Consider the following 25,691-nt stretch of genomic DNA (forward strand, 5'->3'; position numbering starts at 1 on the left):
TACCCAATGTGTCGGGGCCGATCAAACTCTTCTGTGACAACACTGGAGCTATTGCCCTTGCCAAGGAGCCCAGGTTTCACAAGAAGACTAGGCACATCAAGCGTCGTTTCAACTCCATCCGTGAAAATGTTCAAGATGGAGACATAGATATTTGCAAAGTACATACGGATCTGAATGTTGCAGATCTGTTGACTAAACCTCTTTCGCGAGCAAAACATGATCAACACCATAACTCTATGGGTGTTCGATTCATCACAATGTAACTAGATTATTGGCTCTAGTGCAAGTGGGAGACTGTTGGAAATATGCCCTAGAGGCAATAATAAAAGGATTATTATTATATTTCCTTGTTCATGATAATTGTCTTTATTCATGCTATAATTGTATTATCCGTAAATCGTAATACATGTGTGAATACATAGACCATAATATGTCCCTAGTAAGCCTCTAGTTGACTAGCTCGTTGATCAACAGATAGTCATGGTTTCCTGACTATGGACATTGGATGTCGTTGATAACGGGCACATCATTAGGAGAATGATGTGATGGACAAGACCCAATCCTAAGCATAGCACAAGATCGTGTAGTTCGTTTTGCTAGAGCTTTTCCAATGTCAAGTATCTTTTCCTTAGACCATGAGATTGTGTAACTCCCGGATACCGTAAGAGTGCTTTGGGTGTACCAAACGTCAGAACGTAACTGGGTGACTATAAAGGTGCACTACAGGTATCTCCAAAAGTGTTTGTTGGGTTGACACGGATCGAGACTGGGATTTGTCACTCCGTATTACGGAGAGGTATCACTGGGCCCACTCGGTAGTGCATCATCATAATGAGCTCAAAGTGACCAAGTGTCTGGTCACGGGATCATGCATTACGGTACGAGTAAAGTGACTTGCCGGCAACGAGATTGAACGAGGTATTGGGATACCGACGATCGAATCTCGCGCAAGTAACATACCGTCTGACAAAGGGAATAGTATACGGGGTTACTTGAATCCTCGACATCGTGGTTCATCCGATGAGATCATCAAGGAGTATGTGCGAGCCAACATGGGTATCTAGATCCCTCTGTTGGTTATTGACCGGAGAGCCGTCTCGGTCATGTCTGCATGTCTCCCGAACCCGTAGGGTCTACACACTTAAGGTTCGATGACGCTAGGGTTGTATGAATATGAGTATGCAGCAAACCGAATGTTGTTCAGAGTCCCGAATGAGATTCCGGACGTCACGAGGAGTTCCAGAATGGTCTGGAGGTAAAGAATTATATATAGGAAGTGATGTTTCGGCCATCGGGAAAGTTTCGGGGTCATCCGGTATTGTACCGGGACCACCGGAAGGGTCCCGGGGGTCCACCGGGTAGGGCCACCTATCCCGGAGGGCCCCGTGGGCTGAAGTGGGAGGGGAACCAGCCCCTAGTGGGCTGGTGTGCCCCTCCTTGGCCCCCCCTGCGCCTAGGGTTGGAAACCCTAGGGTGGGGGGGCGCACCACTTGCCTTGGGGGGCACTCCACCCCCATGGCCGCCGCCCCCTTGGGAGATTCAATCTCCAGGGCCGGCGCCCCCCTGGGGGGCTATATAAAGGAAAGGGGAGGGAGGGCAGCCGTACCCTGAGTCTTGGCGCCTCCCTCCCCCTGCTACACCTCTTCCTCCTCCTGTAGTTGCTTGGCGAAGCCCTGCCGGAGTCCTGCTGCATCCACCACCATGCCGTCGTGCTGCTGGATCTTCATCAACCTCTCCTTCCCCCTTGCTGGATCAAGAAGGAGGAGACGTCATCCGCTCCGTACGTGTGTTGAACGCGGAGGTGCTGTCCGTTCGGCACTTGGTCATCGGTGATTTGGATCACCGCGAGTACGACTCCATCATCCCCTTTCTCTTGAAAGCTTCCGCTCGCGATCTACAAAGTGGTATGTAGATGCATCTCTCCTTTCACTCGTTGCTTAGATGAACTCATAGATGGATCTTGGTGAAACCGTAGGAAAAAAATTTATTTTCTGCAAGTTCCCCAATAGTTACCATTACTATCATACCACTTTTGCTACTAAACACTCTGCTGCAGATACTAAGTTATCCAGGTGTGGTTGAATTGACAACTCAACTGCTAATACTCAAGAATATTCTTTGGCTCCCCTTGTGTCGAATCAATAAATTTGGGTTGAATACTCTACCCTTGAAAGCTGTTGCGATCCCCTATACTTGTGGGTTATCAAGGGGCTACTGAGGTAGTCCTGGATTAGGGGGTATCCGGACAGCCAGACTATATACTTTGGCCAGACTGTTGGACCGTGAAGATACGAGACTCAAGATTTCATCCCGTGTCCGGATGGGACTCTCCTTTGCATGGAAGAGAAGCTTGGCGATCCGGATATTGTGTTTCCCTCTTTGTAACCGACTCCATATAAACCCTAGCCCCCTCCAGTGTCTATATAAACCGGAGGGTTTAGTCCTTAGAGGGACGATCACAATCATAATCATCATAGGCTAGCTTCTAGGGTTTAGCCTCTACGATCTCATGGTAGATCAACTCTTGTAATACCCATATGATCAATATCAATCAAGCACGAAGTAGGGTTTTACATCCATCGAGAGGGCCCGAACCTGGGTAAACATTGTGTTCCTTGCCTCCTGTTACCATCAGCCTTAGACGCACAGATCGGGAACCCCTACCTAAGATCCGCCGGTTTTGACACCGACAAAGAGCCTTGTCGGGAGTAAGCAATTCGAGGAAATTGTACGCAAGCAAGGAAGGCACCGGAAGAACCAAGGTGATGGTTTTGAACGAAAGTTCAATGCCAATGGAGTTGAGTGGGAAGAAGATCAATACCCCAAGACGAAGTTTATTCCTCAACAAGAGAAGTATGATCCTACTTTCTTCAAAGGGACACAAGCTCAAGATAATCTTCCACCACAAGACCACAAGCAAAAAGGCAAGGATAAGCTTCAAGAGGAGATTGATGCATTTGTAGAAGCTCCTAAGGCCTTGGTCAAGTGGGTTCCCAAGACTACATCAAGTTCTACTTCATCAAGTACGACTACAACTCCAAGGATTCCCATCAAGATGATGTGGATCCCTAAGAATAAGAACTAGAGAGTTCTTGAGGGTGACTCCGCCAACATACTTCACTCATATCATTTTGGCGAGAACAAGTGCAATCAACTTCCACATCTTGCACTAGTTCATGGAGTCACAAACCCTCTTGTTGGTAAGCAAAGGGACAAGGTAACATAATGCTTTCATAGACATCATCTTGTGTGTGCATCACTCTATGTCTATGGATATCCTTGTTTGTTCCTTGTGGGACTAACCCATGTAGGTATTGAAAGTGCAACTCACTCCAAAGGATTGCTCCAAACGATCTACATCAACATTGAGCATCCACATATTCAACACCTACATGAAGTCATCATCGACAAAACCCAAGGTTAGTTCATCCCTCTTAGAGGGGATCTCACATCTAGGGGGAGCTTTACTCTAAGAATTGAGTCAAAGAAACTCTAATGGTGTGAACACAACAATGCTTTATGTAAAAGTGGTAACCCCACTTGAGCTTAAATGATGAGTATGACCTATGATCAAATGTTCTCATTTGACTCCTAAGTCAATATACTCATATATAGATGACCTAGTCATCGCCAATTGCTTGATAGATGCTAGAATTGGTTGTGCATTCTTTGCCACATATTTCATTTGCCATTTTATTGTGTGAGCATGTTGGTTTCATACTTAAATCATTCGAGGACATCCACTTGTTGTTTTGATTGTTTGGTTCCTTTTCTTTTTGCCAAGTGGATGGAAAAGAATGCCTAAGAACCTTCTCTAGCTATCTATGTTTTTCTTGTCTCAAACTCTATTCATGCTACATCACAAAGTTTGATCAAGTCAGATTCGAACCACTCTGTGTGAGGAGCACTCGGAGTCCCTGATTCGTCATAGATTTAAAATTCCAAAACTTCTTTGTGTGTTTCGGTCTGACCGATTCTTCTATTTCGGTCATACCGAGATCACTAAGTCGATCTAGGTTTTCAATCTCGGTGCAACCGATTTGAACTTTTCAGTCACACCGAGTTGCTGTAACTACTTGCAGTTATGCATCTTGGTGCCACCGAGTTGTTCCACTCGGTCACACCGACAGGGTCAGGCTATATATATCCACCGGCCAAAATTTCGGAATTCCTCCGAACTCTTTCGCCCGCGCTTAGCCTGCTCTGCCTCCCTGGTGTTGGAAATATGCCCTAGAGGCAATAATAAATTAGTTATTATTATATTTCCTTGTTCATGATAATCGTTTATTATCCATGCTATAATTGTATTGATAGGAAACTCAGATACATGTGTGGGTACATAGACAACACCATGTCCCTAGTAAGCCTCTAGTTGACTAGCTCGTTGATCAATAGATGGTTACGGTTTCCTGACCATGGACATTGGATGTCGTTGATAACGGGATCACATCATTAGCAGAATGATGTGATGGACAAGACCCAATCCTAAGCCTAGCACAAAGATTGTGTAGTTCGTATGCTAAAGCTTTTCTAATGTCAAGTATCTTTTCCTTAGACCATGAGATTGTGCAACTCCCGGATACTGTAGGAATGCTTTGGGTGTACCAAACGTCACAACGTAACTGAGTGGCTATAAAGGTGCACTACAGGTATCTCTGAAAGTGTCTGTTGGGTTGGTACGAATCGAGACTGGGATTTGTCACTCCGTGTGACGGAGAGGTATCTCTGGGCCCACTCGGTAGGACATCATCATAATGTGCACAATGTGATCAAAGAGTTGATCGCGGGATGATGTGTTACGGAACAAGTAAAGAGACTTGTCGGTAACGAGACTGAACAAGGTATCGGTATACCGACGATCGAATCTCGGGCAAGTATAATACCGCTAGACAAAGGGAATTGTATACGGGATCGATTGAGTCCCTGACATCGTGCTTCATCCGATGAGATCATCGTGGAACATGTGGGAGCCAACATGGGTATCCAGATCCCGCTGTTGGTTATTAACCGGAGAACGTCTCGGTCATGTCTGCATGGTTCCCGAACCCGTAGGGTCTACACACTTAAGGTTCGATACACTAGGGTTATAAAGGAAGTTTGTATGTGGTTACCGAATGTTGTTCGGAGTCCCGGATGAGATCTCGGACGTCACGAGGAGTTCCGGAATGGTCCGTAGGTAAAGATTTATATATGCGAAGTCCTGTTTTGGTCACCGGAAAAATTTCGGGTTTTTATCGGTAACGTATCGGGACCACCGGGAGGGTCCCGGGGGTCCACCAAGTGGGGCCACCATCCCCGGAGGGCTGCATGGGCCAAGTGTGGGAGGGGACCAGTCCCAGGTGGGCTGGTGCCCCCCCCCCCCGCACAAGGGCCCAAGGCGCCTAGGGTTGGGGGAGGGGGCGCACCCACCTAACTTGGGGGGCAAGTTTCCCCTCCCCCCCCCCTTGGCCGCCACCCTAGATGGGATTGGGGCTGCCGCACCCCTTGGGGTGGAAACCCTAGAGGGGGCGCAACCCCCTCCCTCTCCCCTATATATAGTTGAGGTCTTGAGGGCTGCCAACAGATGAGTTTTGACCTCTCCCTGGCGCAGCCCTACCTCTCTCCCTTCTCCTCTCCCGCGGTGCTTGGCGAAGCCCTGCAGGATCGCCACGCTCCTCCACCATCACCACGCCATTGTGCTGCTGCTGGATGGAGTCTTCCTCAACCTCTCCCTCTCTCCTTGCTGGATCAAGGCATGGGAGACGTCACCGGGCTGTACGTGTGTTGAACGCGGAGGTGCCGTTCGTTCGGCACTAGGATCTCTTGTGATTTGGATCACGACGAGTACGACTCCTTCAACCCTGTTCTCTTGAACGCTTCCGCTTAGCGATCTACAAGGGTATGTAGGTGCACCCTCCTTCCCCTCGTTGCTGGTTTCTCCATAGATAGATCTTGGTGACACGTAGGAAAATTTTGAATTTCTGCTACGTTCCCCAACAATGGCATCATGAGCTAGGTCTATTGCGTAGATTCTTTGCACGAGTAGAAACAAAGTAGTTGTGGGCATTGATCTTGTTCAATATGCTTACCGTTACTAGTCCAATCTTGTTTCGACGGTATTGTGGGATGAAGCGGCCCGGACCGACCTTACACGTACTCTTACGTGAGACAGGTTCCACCGACTGACATGCACTTGGTGCATAAGGTGGCTAGCGGGTGCCAGTCTCTCCCACTTTAGTTGGAACGGATTCGATGAAAATGGTCCTTATGAAGGGTAAATAGCAATTGGCATATCACATTGTGGTTTTGCGTAGGTAAGACACGTTCTTGCTAGAAACCCATAGCAGCCACGTACAACATGCAAACAACAATTAGAGGACGTCTAACTTGTTTTTGCAGGGTATGCTATGTGATGTGATATGGCCAAGAAGAATGTGATGAATGATATGTGATGTATGAGATTCATCATGTTCTTGTAATAGGATTCACGACTTGCATGTCGATGAGTATGACAACCGGCAGGAGCCATAGGAGATGTCTTTATTTATTGTATGACCTGCGTGTCATTGAACAACGCCATGTAATTACTTTACTTTATTGCTAACCGGTAGCCATAGTAGTAGAAGTAATAAGTTGGCGAGACAACTTCATGGAGACACGATGATGGAGATCATGATGATGGAGATCATGGTGTCATGCCGGTGACGATGATGATCATGGAGCCCCGAAGATGGAGATCAAAAGGAGCAAAATGATATTGGCCATATCATGTCACTATTTAATTGCATGTGATGTTTATCATGTTTATACATCTTATTTGCTTAGAACGACGGTAGTAAATAAGATGATCCCTCATTAAAATTTCAAGAAAGTGTTCCCCCTAATTGTGCACCGTTGCGAAAGTTCGTCGTTTCGAAGCACCACGTGATGATCGGGTGTGATAGATTCTTACGTTCACATACAACGGGTGTAAGCCAGATTTACACACGCGAAACACTTAGGTTGACTTGACAAGCCTAGCATGTACATACATGGCCTCGGAACACAAGAGACTGAAAGGTCGAGCATGAGTCGTATAGTAGATACAATCAACATGAAGATGTTCACCGATGATGACTAGTCCGTCTCACGTGATGATCGGACACGGCCTAGTTGACTCGGATCATGTAATCACTTAGATTACTAGAGGGATGTCTATCTGAGTGGGAGTTCATAAGATGAACTTAATTATCCTGAACATAGTCAAAAGATCTTTGCAAACTATGTCGTAAGCTCACGCTTTAGTTCCACTGTTTAAATATGTTCCTAGAGAAAATATAGTTGAAAGTTGACAGTAGCGATTATGCGGATAGTCGAAAGCTTATGTCCTTAATGCACTGCTTAGTGTGCTGAACCCCAAACATCGTTTGTGGATGTTGCGAACATCGGACATACACATTTAGATAACTACGTGTTAGTTCAGTTAAACGGTTTAGAGTTGAGGCACCAAAGACGTTTTCGAAACATCGTGGAACATATGAGATGTTTCGAGGGCTGAAATTGGGATTTCAGGCCCGTGCCCACGTCAAGAGGTATGAGACCTCCGACGATTTTCTTAGCCTGCAAACTAAGGGAGAAAAGCTCAATCGTTGAGCTTGTGGTCAGATTGTCTGAGTGCGACAATCACTTGAATCGAGTGGGAGTTGATCTTCCAGAGATAGTGATGTTTCTCCAAAGTCATTGCCACCAAGCTCCTAGAGCTTCGTGATGAACTATAACATATCAGGGATAGATATGATGATCCTTTAGGTATTCGCGATGTTTGACAGCGCGGAAGTAGAAATCAAACCACTAGTTTCAAGAAGGGCAAGGGCAAGAAGGGATACTTCATGAAACGGCAAATCAGCTGCTGCTCTAGTGAAGAAACCCAAGGTTGAACCCAAACCCGAGACTAAGTGCTTCTGTAATAAGGGGAACAACCACTGGAGCAGAATTGCCCTAGATACTTGGTAGATGAGAAGGCTGACAAGGTCGATAGAAGTATATTGGATATACATTATGTTAATGTGTACTTTACTAGTACCCCTAGTAGCACCAGGGTATTAGATACCGGTTCGGTTGCTAAGTGTTAGTAACTCGTAATAAAAGGCTACGGAATAAACGGAGGCTAGCTAAAGGTGAGCTGACGATATATGTTGGAAGTGTTTCCAAGTTTGATGTGATCAAACATCGCACGCTCCCTCTACCATCAAGATTAGTATTAAACCTGAATAATTGTTTTTTGGTGTTTGCGTTGAGCATAGACATGATTGGATTATGTCTATCGCAATACGGTTATTCATTTAAGGAGAATAATGGTTACTCTATTTATTTGAATAATACCTTTAATGGTCTTGCACCTAAAGGAATGGTTTATTGAATATCGATCATAGTGATACACATTTTCATGCCAAAAGATATAAGATAGTAATGATAGTACCACTTACTTGTGGCACTGCCATGTAAGTCATATTGGTATAAAACACATGAAGAAGCTCCATGTTGATGGATCTTTGGACTCACTCGTTTTTGAAAAGTTTGAGACATGCGAACCATGTCTATTGGTGTATATGCATGAAGAAACTCCATGCAAATGGACCGTTTGGACTCACTTGATTTTGAATCACTTGAGACATGCAAATCATACCACATGGGCAAGATGACTGAAAGCCTTATTTTTAGTAAAATGGAACAAGATAGCAACTTGTTGGAAGTAACACATTTTGATGTGTACAGTCCAATGAGTGTTGAGGCATGCAGTGAATATCGTTATGTTCTTACTTCACAGATGATTCGAGTAGATGCTGAGTATATTTACTTGATGAAACACAAGTCTGAATTATTGAATGGATCAAGTAATTTCAGAGTGAAGTTCATTGTGACAAGAGGATAAAATGTGTATGATATGATCATAGAGATGAGTATCTGAGTTACGAGCTTTGGCACGCAACAAAGACATTGTGTAAATTGTTTCACAATTAATACCGCCTGGAACACCATAGTGTGATGGTGTGTCCGAACATCATAGTTGCACCCTATTGGATATGGTGCGTACCATGATGTCTCTTATCGAATTACCACTATCATTCATGGGTTAGGCATTAGAGACAACCGCACTCACTTTAATAGGGTACCACGTAATTCCGTTGAGACGACGCCGTTTGGAGAAACCTAAGTTGTCGTTCCTTAAAAGTTTGGGGCTGCGACGCTTATGTGAAAAAGTTTCAGGTTGATAAGCTCAAACCCAAAGCGGATAAAATGCATCTTCATAGGACACCCAAAACAGTTGGGTATACCTCCTAATTCAGATCCGAAAGCAATATGGATTGTTTCTTGAATCGGGTCCTTTCTCGAGGAAAGGTTTGTCTCGAGAATTGAGTGGGAGGATGGTGGAGACTTGATGAGGTTATTGAACCATCACTTCAACCAGTGTGTAGCAGCGCACAGGAAGTTGTTCCTGTGGCACCTACACCAATTGAAGTAGAAGCTTATGATAGTGATCATGAAGCTTCGGATCAAGTCACTACCGAACCTCGTAGGGTGACAAAGATGCATACTACTTCAGAGTGGTACAGTAATCCTGTCTTGAAGATCATGTTGCTAGACAACAATGAATCTACGAGCTATGGAGAAGCGATGGTGGGCCCATATTCCGACAAATGGTTAGAAGCCATGAAATCCAAGATATGATCCATGTACCAAAACAGAGCATGGACTTTGGTGGACTTGCCTGATGATCGGCAAGCCATTAAGATAAATGGATCTTTAAGAAGAAGACGGACGTGGACGGTGATGTCACCGTCTATGAAGCTCGACTTGTGGCGAAGAGTTTTTCACAAGTTCAAGGAGTTGACTACAGTGAGATTTTCTCATCTGTAGCGATGCTTGAGTCTGTCAGAATCATGTTAGCATTAGCTGCATTTATGAAATCTGGCAAATGGATGTCAAAACGAGTTTCCTTACCAGTTTTCGTAGGGAAAGGTTGTATGTGATACAATCAGAAAGGTTTTGTCGATCCTAAGGATGCTAAAAGGTATGCTAGCTCCAGCGATCCTTCTAGGGACTGGAGTAAGCATCTCGGAGTTGGAATGTGCGCTTTGATGAGATGATCAAAGATTTTGGGTTTATACAAAGTTCATGAGAAACTTGTATTTCCAAAGAAGTGAGTGGGAGCACTATAGAATTTCTGATGAGTATATGTTGTTGACATATTGTTGATCAGAAATGATGTAGAATTTTCTGTAAAGCATATAGGGTTATTTGAAAAGTGTTTTTCAAATAGAAAACCTGGATTAAACTACTTGAACATTGAGCATCAAGATCTATGAGGATAGATCAAAAACCGCTTAATGGTACTTTCAAATGAGCATATACCTTGACATGATCTTGAAGGTGTTCAAGATGGATCAGTCAAAGAAGGAGTTCTTACCTGAGATGTAAGGTATGAAGTTAAGACTTAAAGCTCGACCACGGCAGAAAAAGAGAGAAAGGACGAAGGTCGTCCCCTATGCTTTAGACGTAGGCTCTATAGTATGTTATGCTGTGTACCGCACCTGATGTGTGCCTTGATACATATCTGGCAAGAGGGTACAAAGGTGATCAAGGAGTGGATCACCAGATAGCGGTCAAAATTATCCTTAGAGGAATAAGGATATGTTTCTCGATTATGGGGGTGATAAAGAGTTCGATGTAAAGGGTTACGTCGATGCAAGCTTTAACACCTATCTGAGTGACTCTGAGTAGCAAACCGGATACGTATAGTGGAACAACCATTTGGAATAGCTCCAAGTGGAGCGTGGAAGCAGCATTTACAATATGACATAGAGAATTGCGAAGTACATACGGATCTGAATGTTGCAGACCCGTTGACTAAAACCTCTCTCACAAGCAAAACATGATCAAACCCCAGAACTCATTGAGTCTTAATCACATGATGATCTGAACTAGTTTAATGACACTAGTAAACTCTTTGGATGTTGGTCACATGGCGATGTGACCTGTGAGTGTTAGTCACATGGCGATGTGAACTAGATTATTGACTCTAGTGCAAGTGGGAGATTGTTGGAAATATGCCCTAGAGGCAATAATAAATTAGTTATTATTATATTTCCTTGTTCATGATAATCGTTTATTATCCATGCAATAATTGTATTGATAGGAAACTCAGATACATGTGTGGGTACATAGACAACACCATGTCCCTAGTAAGCCTCTAGTTGACTAGCTCGTTGATCAATAGATGGTTACGGTTTCCTGACCATGGACATTGGATGTCGTTGATAACGGGATCACATCATTAGCTGAATGATGTGATGGACAAGACCCAATCCTAAGCCTAGCACAAAGATCGTGTAGTTTGTATGCTAAAGCTTTTCTAATGTCAAGTATCTTTTCCTTAGACCATGAGACTGTGCAACTTCCGGATACCGTAGGAATGCTTTGGGTGTACCAAACGTCACAACGTAATTGGGTGGCTATAAAGGTGCACTACAGGTATCTCCGAAAGTGTCTGTTGGGTTGGTATGAATCGAGACTGGGATTTGTCACTCCGTGTGACGGAGAGGTATCTCTGGGCCCACTCGATAGGACATCATCATAATGTGCACAATGTGATCAAAGAGTTGATCGCGGGATGATGTGTTACGAAACGAGTAAAGAGACTTGCCGGTAATGAGACTGAACAAGGTATCAGTATACCGACGATCGAATCTCGGGCAAGTATAATACCGCTAGACAAAGGGAATTGTATACGAGATCGATTGACTCCTTGAAATCGTGGTTCATACGATGAGATCATCATGGAACATGTGGGAGCCAACATGGGTATCCAGATCCCGCTGTTGGTTATTGACCGGAGAACGTCTCGGTCATGTCTGCATGGTTCCCGAACCCGTAGGGTCTACACACTTAAGGTTTGATGACGCTAGGGTTATAAAGGAAGTTTGTATGTGGTTACTGAATGTTGTTCGGAGTCCCGGATGAGATCCCGGACGTCACGAGGAGTTCCGGAATGGTCCGGAGGTAAAGATTTATATATGGGAAGTCCTGTTTTGGCCACTGGAAAAGTTTTGGGTTTTTATCGATAACGTACCGGGACCACCAGGAGGGTCCCGGGGGTCCACCAAGTGGGGCCACCATCCCCGGAGGGCTGCATGGGCCAAGTGTGGGAGGGGACCAGCCCCAGGTAGGCTGGTGCGCCCCCCCCTCCCACAAGGGCCCAAGGCGCCTAGGGTTGGGGGAGGGGGCGCACCCACCTAACTTGGGGGGGAAGTTTCCCCTCTCCCCCCCCCCTCCTTGGCCGCCACCCTAGATGGGATTGGGGATGCCACACCCCTTAGGCCTTGTTCGGTTAAACCTCTCCTGGAGGGGATTGGAGAGGTTTGGAGGGGATTGAGTGAGATTTTGACTTGTATGGGATTTAATCCACCCCAATCCACTTCAATCCCCTTCAATTTTGTTGCAACCAAACAAGCCCTTAGGGTGGAAACCCTAGAGGGGGCGCAACCCCCTCCCTCTCCCCTATATATAGTTGAGGTCTTGAGGGCTGCCAACAGATGAGTTTTGACCTCTCCCTGGCGCAGCCCTACCTCTCTCCCTTCTCCTCTTCCGCGGTGCTTGGCGAAGCCCTGCAGGATCGCCACGCTCCTCCACCACCACCACGCCGTTGTGCTGCTGCTGGATGGAGTCTTCCTCAACCTCTCCCTCTCTCCTTGCTGGATCAAGGCATGGGAGACGTCACCGGGCTGTACGTGTGTTGAACGCGGAGGTGCCGTCCGTTCGGCACTAGGATCTCCGGTGATTTGGATCACGACGAGTACGACTCCTTCAACCCCGTTCTCTTGAACGCTTCCGCTTAGCGATCTACAAGGGTATGTAGATGCACTCTCCTTCCCCTCGTTGCTGGTTTCTCCATAGATAGATCTTGGTGACACGTAGGAAAATTTTGAATTTCTGCTACGTTCCCCAACACCTGGGTCTCCGGATCGTCCTCCTCGTTGCCAGCTACCTCCCGCCGCTGGTCTCCGCCGCTGTCAATGGGAATCGTCTCCGTCGTTGCCGCCGTAGCAAGTCCATTGCCGAACTAGGGTATGGACTTGATCCTTGTGCTAATCCCACTCCGAATTCCTAGCACATTGTTTTGCCATGTATCTTTCCATGATTGAGATCATCTTATCCAGCGAAAACACTCCGTAGTTTAGTTGTGGATTGAAAATTTAGGGTTAGGTTTCCGCCGAAACCATCTCGGACCAATCGAGTTGTAGAACTCGGTTCCACCGATTTGTCTAAGGCCATTGCACATGTGATTGTCGGTCTGACCAAGAATTGCAAATCGGTGTGACCGAGTTCAGGACTTTGTGAAACCCTAGCAGTCTCGATGCCACCGAACTGTGACTCGGTCTGACCGAGTTCACTAGTTTAGGTTCCAAAAGCTGCTTTAGTATCACCGAGTTCACAAATTGGTAGATCGAAAATGCTTTCTGTGGAAAACTAAAACTAAGTTTTTGACTCATTCTTTTGCAAAAACCTCTGTATTTTGTGATGCTCATCCTATCTACCTCATCTATATCTATTCACAGGGTCTGCTGTCAGTGTTTGCAACATGTCTGATCAGAGTGACAGTCAGAACAAGTCTGAGGAGCAGGTTCAGATGAGTGAGGGCACTAGTCCCTCTAGCAGCTATGATGATGGAAGCAGGAGCACACCCAGCAACTTACCCAAGGCAGCCACCAGGGCCAGAAAGAAGAGAACCTCAGATTCTGAGGATGAGGACTATGTGGCTGTTGAGGATGAGGCCACTTCCAAGAAGAAGGTGCTCAAGAAGGAGTATGGCACATCTGCTGCCACTAAGCCAGGAGTCAGAGATCAACTGCAGTGCCTGTTCCAGACACCAGAGCAACTTCATCTGCACCAGCTACAGCTTCTGTACAACCAGCTCCAGCACCTACTCCACCAGCTCCATCTACATCAATAGAAGTCTTCGTCCAAGGAGTCATCTCTACACCACCACCTGAAGACCAAGACTGAGAGTCGATTTAGTACTGTGCATTTTCTATGAAATTTTTGGTAACTTGTTGCCAAAGGGGGAGAAAAATGTATAGATCATAGGCTTTGAGAGAGAGTGTTGCTTTTTGTTCTCTCTTGTTTTGGTGGTTGAACTTTATTTGCTTGTTTGAGATACTTTATACTTTTGTGTGATACTTGGATGATCATGTGTTTGATCATATGCTACATTAATTCTTGTTGGATGACATTATCCTTTTATCTCTATATGATCATTCACTTTGCTTGGTGATGAGTGCATGTATTTAATTATTATCATTTTGAGCGCTCCACCAAGATGTATGTGACATGGAAGAGTCACTCATGATCCTAACTCATTGTGCATTTGCAGTCCAAAGCAAATCTTAAACTATGCACAAATTTAGGGGGAGCTCTTACATTTCACATACTTCTCAAAGCGACAATGTTTTTCAATCTTATTATCATTTGTCGAAGCTTTGATCTATATGTTGTCATCAATTACCAAAAAGGGGGAGATTGAAAGTGCAATTATCCCTAGGTGGTTTTGGTAATTCCTAACAACATATAGCTCATTGAGCTAATGCTATCTCAAGATGAATATTTCAGGAAAGCTCAATGATTGGCATGGCATGGATGAGAAAAGTGGACCCCTCAAAATGCTAAGGACAAAAGGATTGGCTCAAGCTCAAAGCTCAAGACTCTACATTTTACATTTTAATGATCCAAGATCACATTGAGTCTATAGGAAAAGCCAATACTATCAAGGAGGGATGAGGTGTTGCTTAATGGCTTACTTGCTCAAAATGCTTAGTGATATGCTCCAAAACCCTCAACTACTTTATCACTTCCACATATGACCTAAACCAAAAGTCAAACTCGGCCCCACCGATTCTTTCTATTCGGCGCCACCGAGTTCAGATGTCTTAGCCACTGCCACAAACCCTAGGCAAATTGGTCTCACCGATAGGGATCTCGGTCTCACCGAGATGGGATTGTAATCTCTCTGGTTCCCTTCATAACGTTTCTGTACCACCGAGATGAGCGATCGGTCCCATCGAGATTGCAATGTAAACTCTCCGTTTCCTTTTCGTAACATTTCGGTCTCACAGAAATGAGCGAACCGCTCCCACCGAGTTTACCTGACCAACTCTCTGGTTAGCTTATTACCAAAATCGGTCACATCGAGTTTGTGTAATCGGTCTCACCGAGATTACATTATGCCCTAACCCTAACCATATCGGTCCTACCGAGTTGCATGTCGGTCCCACCGAAAATCATAACGGTCACTAGATTTGCTGAATCGGTTCGACCGAGTTTCTCAATTCGGTCCCACCGAGATTGGCAAGTTGTGTGTAACGGTTAGATTTTGTGTGGAGGCTATATATACCTCTCCACCTCCTCTTCATTCATGGAGAGAGCCATCAGAACGAACCTACACTTCCAACTTGCATTTTCTGAGAGAGAACCACCTACACTTGTGTTGAGACCAAGATATTCCATTCCTACCATATGAATCTTGATCTCTAGCCTTCCCCAAGTTGCTTTCCACTCAAATCTTCTTTTCACCAAATCCAAATCCTGTGAGAGAGAGTTGAGTGTTGGGGATACTATCATTTGAAGCACAAGAGCAAGGAGTTCATCATCAACACACCATTTGTTACTTCTTGGAGAGTGGTGTCTCCTAGATTGGCTAGGTGTCACTTGGGAGCCTTCGACAAGATTGTGGAGTTGAACCAAGGAGTTTGTAAGGGCAAGGAGATCGCCTACTTCGTGAAGATCTACCGCTAGTGAGGCAAGTCCTTCGTGGGCGACGGCCATGGTGGGATAGACAAGGTTGCTTCTTCGTGGACCCTTCGTGGGTGGAGCCCTCCGTGAACTCGCGCAACTATTACCCTTCGTGGGTTGAAGTCTCCATCACCGTGGATGTACGATAGCACCACCTATCGGAACCACGACAAAAACATCTGTGTCTCCAATTGCGTTTGAATTCTCCAAACCCTTCCCTTTACATTTTTGCAAGTTGCATGCTTTACTTTCCGCTGCTCATATACTCTTTGCATGCTTGCTTGAATTGTGTTAAGATTGCTTGACTTGTGCTAAGTTAGCTAAAATCTGCCGAAGACTAAAATTGGAAAAAGGATAAGTTTTTATTTGGTCAAGTAGTCTAATCCCCTCCCCCCTCTAGACATACTTTCGATCCTACACACATGCAACAACTTTTGAGATTGATGATGCCATCTATTTGAACTTGTGTCTTGTATTTTGATAACTTGTCTGGCACAGTAGTGCATGTGGGATGAGCCATATATCTCTCACCATTGATTGTTTCAAGCTAGCCTTTGAGATTTGAAATTTTAAGTCCTTGCACGAAAGTCACATGTTAACACTTAACACTCCTTAGAAGTTAGAATGGCAGACAACACTTTCACTATTAGTAAAAAAACACGCTTATATTATGGAACGGGTGGAGTATTTTTTTTTAACCGTTCACAGTGGTGCATGTTTGTTGTGCATGTGATCTTGGGAGCGAACAGTAAAAAGAAAATGTCATGTTATCAACAAGGGCCAAGGTTTAGGCCTGGGCTACAAAAGAAGGCCAATTACTTCTGGCGGCATTTTCTTTTCAGAAGAAAATAATTTTCTATCTCCCACCTGACTATAGCAAACCGACAAAACAATTTTCATGAGAACCAACAATACCATATACATAAACCTCTTGTTTTCTTTCTTTTGCAAGAAAGTTCAGAGATAGCGATGGGTGATTGGAGCTCCTGCTATGTACGGTGTTGTCAATTGCCAATCAAGCATCTAGGGACTATGGCCACCGATTTCATCCAGCTTTCGATTCTTCAGATTTTTCAAGATGGCAACACCGGTACTCTGAGTTGGACAAACAAACTCACCTTTAGGCATTTTGGCACATAATCCAGATTCTAGGACAAAAAAGTACATAACTATTGACTAAGAAATCTGATTAGTGTGAAGAATTTTTGAACTACCCCGGAAATTTTAAAAGCTTCTGATAAATCAACTTAACTTTCTGGGATAATTCAGGGCATATTCCCCGCTATTTAGAAGATCCAGAAGTGTTTGCAAATTTGAACTACACTTTATTTATTTATTTTTAGGAAACCAACTAGCCATGCGTAGCCAATGGCAGGTGAGCCCCCTCATTCAGATTTCCTCTCAAACATCTACTCATTGTTCTGCTAGAACAACTTCTAACCATTGTTATTGCAGGTCTTTGGTTACGCATTTGCCCTAGAGTTCAGATTATGAGTTAAAATCCTCTGAAAATGTAGTTTTTAATTACACTAGCTCTGAAGGTGTATTTTGTTGCTACTTTTTAACCCGAGAATTATCGTTCTTGGGAGAGGTAGTTCCAAAATGACGAACTGATCATGCAAGAGCAGTTGTTTGTAAGGAGTTGAGGCATGTGAGGGTAATTCTACAAGCGTAATTAAGCTGAACGTGCCCTCGGTTCTTGTTCGGCTCTTTCTATCATACTCCCATTACTATCTATTTCTGCGACGAGTAATTCGGGACAAAGGGAGCAGTTGTAGCTTGATTGTTGGTTACATTCAGCATCGTTTATGCAGTGTGCAAAAGATTCTAAATGTTGTCTTTCTGTGAATAACAAGCCTCGATAAGATTTCAGTACGGGACATGCACAACAATAGCTTGGAAAGTCATGTGTTAGCAGGTAGCTAGGCTAGCATCGCAGCTCACTAGCTTCCACCTTATTGTTACCAATCTAGTCCTTATATATGTGATCTGGTTCCATTTTTCAAGTTTACCAGCAGACCACAGACACCATGACACTACCTTAGTCATAGCCCTGAAGTGTAGCTCACTCCAGTGTCACCCAACCATGAGTCTCCCAAGATAAAATCCCTCACCGTGAACCGTGTGGCCTCCACGGTGGACAGTGCCGTGTGCACTCCACCCCACTTCACCCGCCCGCTTGTCCCAGCGCCAGGCCCGCTGTTTCCATACTCCCCGTAGTACAACGTGCTGAGTGCGAATTGGCCCGACCACTCCAGCCACCCGGCCGGGGTGATTGAGTGGTCGAGAGAGCTCTCCATCACGACAGTCCGCGAGTACGCCTTCCACGGACGGCCCAGGTACACCTTCGTGCCACCTAGGTCCGACGCGGCGGCGATCCGGCACTTGTGGATGGAGATGCCAGTGTTTTGGTTTGGGTCGGTCCGGCCCTGGGCCGTGATCGTGTCCTTCTGGCCCTGGCGGGGCTTTCGGGGATGGATATCGCAGTTTTGGATGACTACCGCGGAGTTGCCGAAGATGAAGTCCACCGTGCCGGAGATGCCGTCCTCGGCGTAGAACTGGCGGTTGGAGTGCGTATAGAGTGTGTCCTGGTACGCCTCGATGTCGCATTGGTACACAATGGAGAGGTCGCCACCGACCCGCAGTGCCACCGCCTGGCCCTTGCCCGGACCGGCGTCGTTGATGATGGTCAGGCCCTTGGCTATGAAGCCCGAGCCCATTGCAGCTGCCATGCACACACAACCACATTAAACGCGTTAGCGAGTATTGGAAAAGATGCATGTGAGTGACATCGGCAAGTGAAACATCACTATCGTTGCATTTGACGGTTGCCCATTATCTTCTACTGGTAGTGCAGCATAAGTATTGCGATGAGATGGATGGTATAAAGTGGTGAAAAGCGTATGGATCTAGTGACCAAATCGAAGTGTTGGCATGGGCATATTTGGGTTGCTTGTGCCTTTATATTTGGAGGGTACAGGCAACTGTAGTGGCCAGCTGCTCCATTTTTGGACTTCAGCTTTAGCATGGATGATGCCATGATGGTAGGGTACGTAATAATTTCTTCTTCAAGAACATAGTTAGGACAAGAAAAGATTGCAACCAAATTGAAGATCGAGTAATATATGTCACTTTTTGTGGCAGTGGTCCTTGATTTCATGCGGCATGCACATCAAATACGTATGCTAGCACGTACGTACCGACGGTGGCGGAGGCGTAGGTGGTGTAGCCGTCGGCGGCACTCCTGTGGCCGACGATGACCGTCTTCCCCTTGCCGTCGCCCATCAGCATCACGTTCCTCTGCCTGCTCGAGATCCGCACGCTCTCCTCGTACCGCCCGGCCTTCACGTAGATCACCTTCCTGCCTGCTCCGACGCCCGCCTTGGAGGAGCCCACCGGCGCCATTGCCGCCGAGGTCACGGCGGCGATCGCGTCGCCGATAGTCCCGTGCGTCCCGCTGCCATCCAGTGCCACCACGGCGTTCGGCGTCACGCCGCCGGCGGCGGACTCCAGGATCTTCCTGTCGTGGTCGGAGACCCACGACGGGAACGTCCGGTTGGGCGAGGGGGATGGCGGTGGCGTCGCGCTCGCGCCCTTGAGCTTGGCGTGCAGCGCCAGCGCGGTGCCGATGAACTCCGAGAGCGCGCCGACCCGCCGGCGCACGCCCTCGCGCCCGGCGGAGGCCGGCACGGCGTCGAGGCTGTCGGCGCAGCTGTCCTGGTTCGTGAGCGCGGCGCTGAGCCACGTGGTCGCATCGTGCGTGGAGCCCGCGGCGAGCGCGTCGCCGAGCTGGCCGTGGCTGACGTCGAGCAGCTCGGCGCAGTCGTCCATGCCGGAGGGCGGCAGCGCGCCTCGGCGACCGGACGATGCCGACGAGAGGTTGCGTGCCAGCGCGCGCGCCGACGCGGCCCGGGCCATGGCGAACTGCACGGAGGCCGCGAAGGGGTCCTTGGCCGCCTGCGACCCCGACGAGGACAGCGCCGTCCGGCACGCGCCCGGGTACGGCGTCGACAAGCAGATGGCGGTGACGTTCACACCCGACGCCTCCGTCGGCGAGACGACCGTGACATTGTCGCCGACAACACTGGAGGCCGTCGTCTCTTGTTGCTCTCCGGCGGCAGCAACAGCTGCTAGCGTAGCTATGGCGAGCACCATGGCGACGGCTTCTTGCCTCCGTCGGCGCCGGCTTGTCCCGCCGTTCATTCCCATTGTCCCGGCGGCAAAGCGCTGGGACGATAGGCGCATGGATTGGGTGCAGCGTTCAAGCGCATGGCCAAGATTTTTATAGCAACACTTCGCGTGTTGCAAGGCGTATCGTAGCAGGGAAAGGGCTACTTACCACTGCAGTTAGTGATTAAGAGGGAATAAGAAGTCAAAATAACAGTTGCTGCCAATCCATTAACCATCCTCAACAATGCATGGTTGGATTGTGGGCAGCTTTGGTAGATGGCGGCCGATCTGGAGCAAGAAACGAGATGCTGGCCATCACTGGATGGAGGAAAATGCGCTCACAGATCAGTCGAGTGGTCCGCAGCGCAAACGATCAAAGGGTAAAAGGCAGATCGAAGGCGTGTTTTTTCTTTGTTTGTGTCCTCTTGGCATTCACTAATATTCCTTGCAGGGAAAACTTTTGTTGCCCCGGCACGCAAGAGGGAGCGGTTACTTGGTAGCCTGAAGATCCGCCTTGAATTAGCTCGTGATTTAGATGTGATTCCGGCTCTAATCCGATGACTTGATGTCTGACAATCTCAGTCCTAATCTGGTGACTTGATTAACATGCCGATTGATCGGTCAACGAATCAAGCTGCCTGATTAATCGCCCGGCCCAACACAGAAAATAACGCCCAGAAACACGCAATTGTTGCAGACTGCAGAAGAAATGCTCAGATAGCTCTGTCATCATGGCTTTGTTTCAGATATAAGATCTGCTATCAGCTTTTGAATCGGGCAAAATCTATGTTACGCTGAGTATTTGAGTTACAGACAGTACATTAGTACTAAAAAAATGCTAAGCAGTACAAAGATCTGAGCCTATTCTGTGAGCACACACTGTCCCAGAGTAACAGAAATCAACTACTGCAACCAATCAACTAGCGTTTCTTTTCAATGGGACGAGATTATCATCACTGATACAACATGTCTGCTCGCTTCGAGAAATTCTTCCATCACCCGCTTAAAATTATGTACAGACGTCCCGGTTTCATCCTTCACGGGGTAACCTGAGTACCTTTGGCACGATCAAAGACACATTGCTTGGGCCAGCAACCTGGTGACCTCGGCTGGCAACTTGGTGGCAAGAGATCCCTCCATCAAAAGCCAAAGCCAATCAGCATGAGAGGATGATGCTTGGACAATCAGCAAATTTCTACTCCAAACAAAGACAGTCAATGATATATAAGCCTGGAGTGATGAACAAAATAGAGCACCAATAATTAACTTTCGAACTTTGCTTCGGTACAACCCCCTAGAAAAGTTTACATATTTCAATGCAGATTAGAAGTAACCCCTTTCAATCAAAAAAAGGTAATATAGTCTTTTGTATCCAAATCAATCTATTCAATACATTTGATCTGCAGGCTAATATGGCGATAGCCTTTTGAAGGAACTTTAAGATTCATGTAAACTTTTAAAGGGAGGTGTACCGTAGCAAAACTCTTAGCTTTAATAATCAGGAAGTAAATCATAAGTTACAAGGTCCATACACTTTTTATTTTGAATGTTTTCTACTGGGCAGAGCATAGAATTACTACCATGTCTTCAAAATGGCATCAAGTGTGTTGACACTGGACATCTCGTCCCCATGATTTCTCAAAAAATCATGTACCAAAATCTCCTTTCTGTTACCTATACATTTCTGACTGCAGCTCAGTAACTACTGGAGTACACTTTAGTTATTGCTTATTCCCCAAAACAGTGCCTCTGCTTCCAGTTAGCACAGTAAGCATTAAAATGCTTTAAAAAAATATGGCTGCTTATGCTAGACCAGTTGAATTTTCTATATCACTAATTTGGCATGGGAGGAGTCCAAAAAAAGAGATCTGAAGGACTGTAATATCAACAAAGAATCCCATGGACAGGAGTGCATGCAAGTTAGCTATCCACGTGCCAGAACCATGAGTTGGTTTCAAGACCTTATGGGTATCAGCTCTAGCCAACCCCAACTTGTTTGGGACTAAAGGCCTTTTTGCGTTGTTGTTGCTGTTGTGGTTGTACTGATTTGGCATCAATGATATTAGTAAATATATCAGTTCTAACTCCTTTTTAAATTACCAGGGCTAGAATAGATACCACTCGACATGTAAAAGACATGCAAACTAGAACTCACTTGCTTATATGATGCTGTCTGAATGGAAGACCTTTTGCATTAGATTCCACCAAATCTGAAACAAAAACGACCAGTTTTAGTTATTTTTCAATATACTCATTAGACTGATGCAATGCAATAATATGTAAGCAACAAGAAGAAGTTGTACTCACTAGAGCATGACCGTCCGCCTATATAGGACCTCATCGTCACTATCCTCATTATCATCATCTGACACTATCTGGTTGCCAGGCATCTGAAGCTTCCCACCCATTGTAAATGAAGGTCCTGGTGCATCCCCTTCAATGAAATCCCCTCGCATCCTTTCCTCAAACCTCTGATCACTGCAGTTCAGAAACCAATCCAAGCTACATCTGATCCCCTTACTTGCCACTCTCATGTACCTAGGCTTGATCCTCGACTCCAAGCTGTATGTAAAATACTCTGGGTACTCCAGAAGCTCACTTATTGGCCGCTTCAGTTCGCTCTTGAAGAAGTAAAAGCTGTTCTTCATGAGCTCGTTCCGCAGCAAAAGAATCTGGGGGCACCGGATCAACATGCGCCCAATATCATCATCGGTGATCCCCCGGCCGCGGAGGAACTCCACGGGCTTCAGTATCACATTCTGGTGCAAGCTCACGAGCTGTGGCAGCTTCTCGACGGCACGGGCAAATCCATCAGGGTCCATTTTGAGCTTCAGGTTGAAGAAGTACTGCTGTGCGGCTAGCTTCACTTTCAGGGGCAACCCAAGAATGGATGGGTACTGCGCAATCATGAGTGGCAGCACCTCCTTCCGAATGCCGAAGCTGAGTAATGCCTCAACATTTGGTTTGACTGTCTCCTCAAGATCATAGCCAAGAATGTATGGCCGCTTCTCAATAATCCTCGCGAGAATCCGCATCGGCAGACCCAGAGATGTAATGTAATCACAGAACGGCTTGATCGTGGTGCCAACACGCATGCTAAGGAAGAAAGGGTAGTGCGCCACCATGGGACCGATGTCACGGGGCGCGATGCCGACGATGCCGACGAGGTAGGCGACGGAGGTGCTGATGGTGCCGTCGGGCTTGAGGCCGAGGACGTCGGGGTAGCGCTCGAGGACGCGGGGGATGTCCTGGCGGTCGACGTCGAGGCCGCGGAGCGCCTTGACGATGGGGGCGAGGTCGACGGCGACGGAGGCGTGGAGGCAGGCCGGGTACGCGCGGACGAAGGCGGCGAGGCGGGCGCGCGTGACCCCGAGCTTCTCGAGGTAGGAGAGGACGGGGATGACGTTCTTGCGGAGGGAGCAGGCGAGGAGGAACGGGTAGGCGGAGAGGTCGTCGGTGGAGAGGCCGAGGCGGAGGAGGAAGTCGAGGCGCTCCTGGAGCACGTCGAGGGAGGAGGGGAGCTCCACGGCCTCCAGCTCGCCCGCGGGGTCGGTGACGCCGGCCGAGCGGAGGAAGTCGAGGGCGAGCACGCGGGACACGAGCCGCTCCCTGCGGCCCTGGATCACGCCCCACGTCACCGACGGCATCTGGTACTCCGGCGGCGTGGACGACGACGGCTTGGAGGCGAGCGGCGCGAGCAGGAGGAGGCGGGCGGGGAGGGAGCCATCCCCCGCGGCCGCGGGGCCGAGGCGGCGGAGGGCCGCGCGGGCGAGCGGGAGCATGGCTGCGGCGGCGGCCCGGGGGCGGCGGCGGGGCGAGAAGGGCGGCGGCCTAGCGGTGGAGAGAATGGCTGTGGGGTTTGTGGTGATTTCCTGGGCCGCACCCGAATGGGTGTGTTTCTTCTTCTGTTCTGCGCTTATCGTTTCATTCCGCTGGGCTGATGCACCCCACAGCAGCCTCCAGCGGGTTGTAATGGGCCTCAACTTGTGTGGACTATCTGTGGAGAGCAACCAGTTAACGAGATCACCTAACAAAACTAGTTAACAAGCGCTCCTTCGGGAGCCTCGCAACGATCAGCGCCACTTGGCGCGCTCTCAGCCATTCGCTACGTGTCGCGCTCTGAACGCTCCTTTCAGATTTTATTTTTTTATTTTTCCAAACGCGTTTTCGTCTTTTAAAACCTTTTTTTCCGGGTTTTTTGACGTTTTGATTTTTCACCGGTCTTCCTTAGTTTTTCGATAAAAAAATAGAATTTTTTTTGCGCGAAAAAATATTGTTTTTTTTTTGCGAGAGTCACGGTTCTGCTTCCGCGAAAGGCACAGTTTTGCTTTCGCGAGAGTCACGGTTGTGCCTCTCGGAAACAGAAAAAAACGTGTTTTCTATTTTTTATTTCGCGAGAGTCACAGTCGTGCCTCTCGGAAACGAAAAAACGCGTTTTCTGTTTTTTTTCCTTTCGCGAGAGTCACGGTTTTGCTTCCGTGAGAGGCACGGGTGTGCTTCGCGAGAGTCACGGCCCTGCCTCCTCAGAAAAGGAAAAAAACTCGTTTCTCTTTTTTTCCTTCCGCGAGAGTCACGGTTTTGCTTCTGCGAGAGGCACGGTTGTGATTTTGTGAGAGGCACGGGCGAGCCTCTTCCAGAAAGAAAAAAAACCCGTGCTCCCGGTTTGGTTTTTTCGTGAAAAAAAGTTCGTAAAAACCTATCAACATGGGATCTAGTTTTAAAGATCTCAACGTGAGGAATCCAATGGTGAAAGCGGTTTGAGATTTGAACGCACAATTTAAGAGATAAAACGTTTTGAATAAACGGTCTATGAAAAAAGGGAAAACTTCCAGGTTGCGACAAGTGGCGCACATGCAGTGCGTCAGTTGTCGCAACCTGGGGATTGAAGTGATCTTTGCAACGAGTACTCCTCAACAAGTGATTTCACTGTCTGTGTCAGAATGCACGGTTGCTCAAAAAAATCTATGTCAAAATGCAGAAGAAATCAAAGAGCTCTAGAGCAATTAACCAACGATTATCTCTTGGGGGCTACCGCAAGGGTCACTTTTCTTGCCTGAGCACGTTAAGTGGTGCGTCATGCCGTCGTCACGTGTCACATGCTGGACGTTCCCTTTGAATTTCAGTTTTTTTTATTTTACTATACGTGTTTTCGGGTTTTAAATGGTATTTTTAGAAGGTTTTCGATAAAGCATAGTTATGCTTCTTGAAAAAAAACACGCGGTCTGCGCTTTCATGAAAAGCATAGTTGTGTTTTTTTTAGAAATACATATTTGATTTCGCCATAAGCAATTTTCATTATATCTGGTGTTTGTTGTACTATTATCATTGAAGATGAATAGATCGAAAGTTTCTCACAAAAAGCACAACATGTGCTTTCTATGAGAAGTATGGTTGTTCTTCCGTGAGCATAACATGTGTTTTTCCCCCCAAAAGAAAAAAACATAACCTGTGCTTAAACAAAAGTGGAAACCACAACCGTGCTTTCGGGCTCTGCTTTTTTCGGTATTCATTTTTTGGTTGCCATTTTTGTTTTTGTTTTTGTTTTTTTGTTTTCCTTTTTTGGGAAAAAAGTTCATTGAAACTTATTAACTTGGAATCTAATTTTAAAGTTCTTATCGTGAGAAATCTACCGGTGAAAATAGTTTGATATTTGGTCGCACTTTTCAAGAGAGAAAACATTTTCAATAAACAAATCTATGGAAAAATGTAATACTCCC

General features: G+C 46.7%; 2 protein-coding genes across 2 annotated transcripts; both read right to left on the minus strand.

Annotated features, from left to right (window-relative positions):
• Positions 1–17,643: 17,643 nt before the first annotated feature.
• Positions 17,644–20,311, minus strand: LOC123134748 (pectinesterase). The gene is made up of 2 exons (XM_044553927.1): positions 19,005–20,311; positions 17,644–18,529 (listed from the first exon to the last, which is right to left on the minus strand). Exons 1-2 carry the CDS (start codon positions 20,047–20,049, stop codon positions 17,850–17,852), a joined length of 1,725 nt encoding a protein of 574 aa, XP_044409862.1. The 5' UTR covers positions 20,050–20,311; the 3' UTR covers positions 17,644–17,849.
• Positions 20,312–22,280: 1,969 nt separating this feature from the next.
• Positions 22,281–23,843, minus strand: LOC123138724 (transcription termination factor MTERF4, chloroplastic). The gene has a single exon (XM_044558631.1). The coding sequence runs from the start codon at positions 23,754–23,756 to the stop codon at positions 22,281–22,283; it is 1,476 nt and encodes a 491-aa protein (XP_044414566.1). The 5' UTR covers positions 23,757–23,843.
• Positions 23,844–25,691: the final 1,848 nt, after the last annotated feature.

This window comes from Triticum aestivum, chromosome 6B (assembly GCF_018294505.1).
Source record: "Triticum aestivum cultivar Chinese Spring chromosome 6B, IWGSC CS RefSeq v2.1, whole genome shotgun sequence".
Taxonomy (NCBI): Eukaryota; Viridiplantae; Streptophyta; class Magnoliopsida; order Poales; family Poaceae; genus Triticum; species Triticum aestivum.

Bases quoted from the DNA above. Each gene is read 5' to 3' on its own strand.
- LOC123138724 (XM_044558631.1), bottom strand. From the start codon at position 23,756: ATGCTCCCGCTCGCCCGCGCGGCCCTCCGCCGCCTCGGCCCCGCGGCC.
- LOC123134748 (XM_044553927.1), bottom strand. From the start codon at position 20,049: ATGCGCCTATCGTCCCAGCGCTTTGCCGCCGGGACAATGGGAATGAAC. The intron at 18,530-19,004 runs GTACGTACGTGC...TGTGCATGGCAG, and splicing joins CTACGCCTCCGCCACCGTCG to CTGCAATGGGCTCGGGCTTC.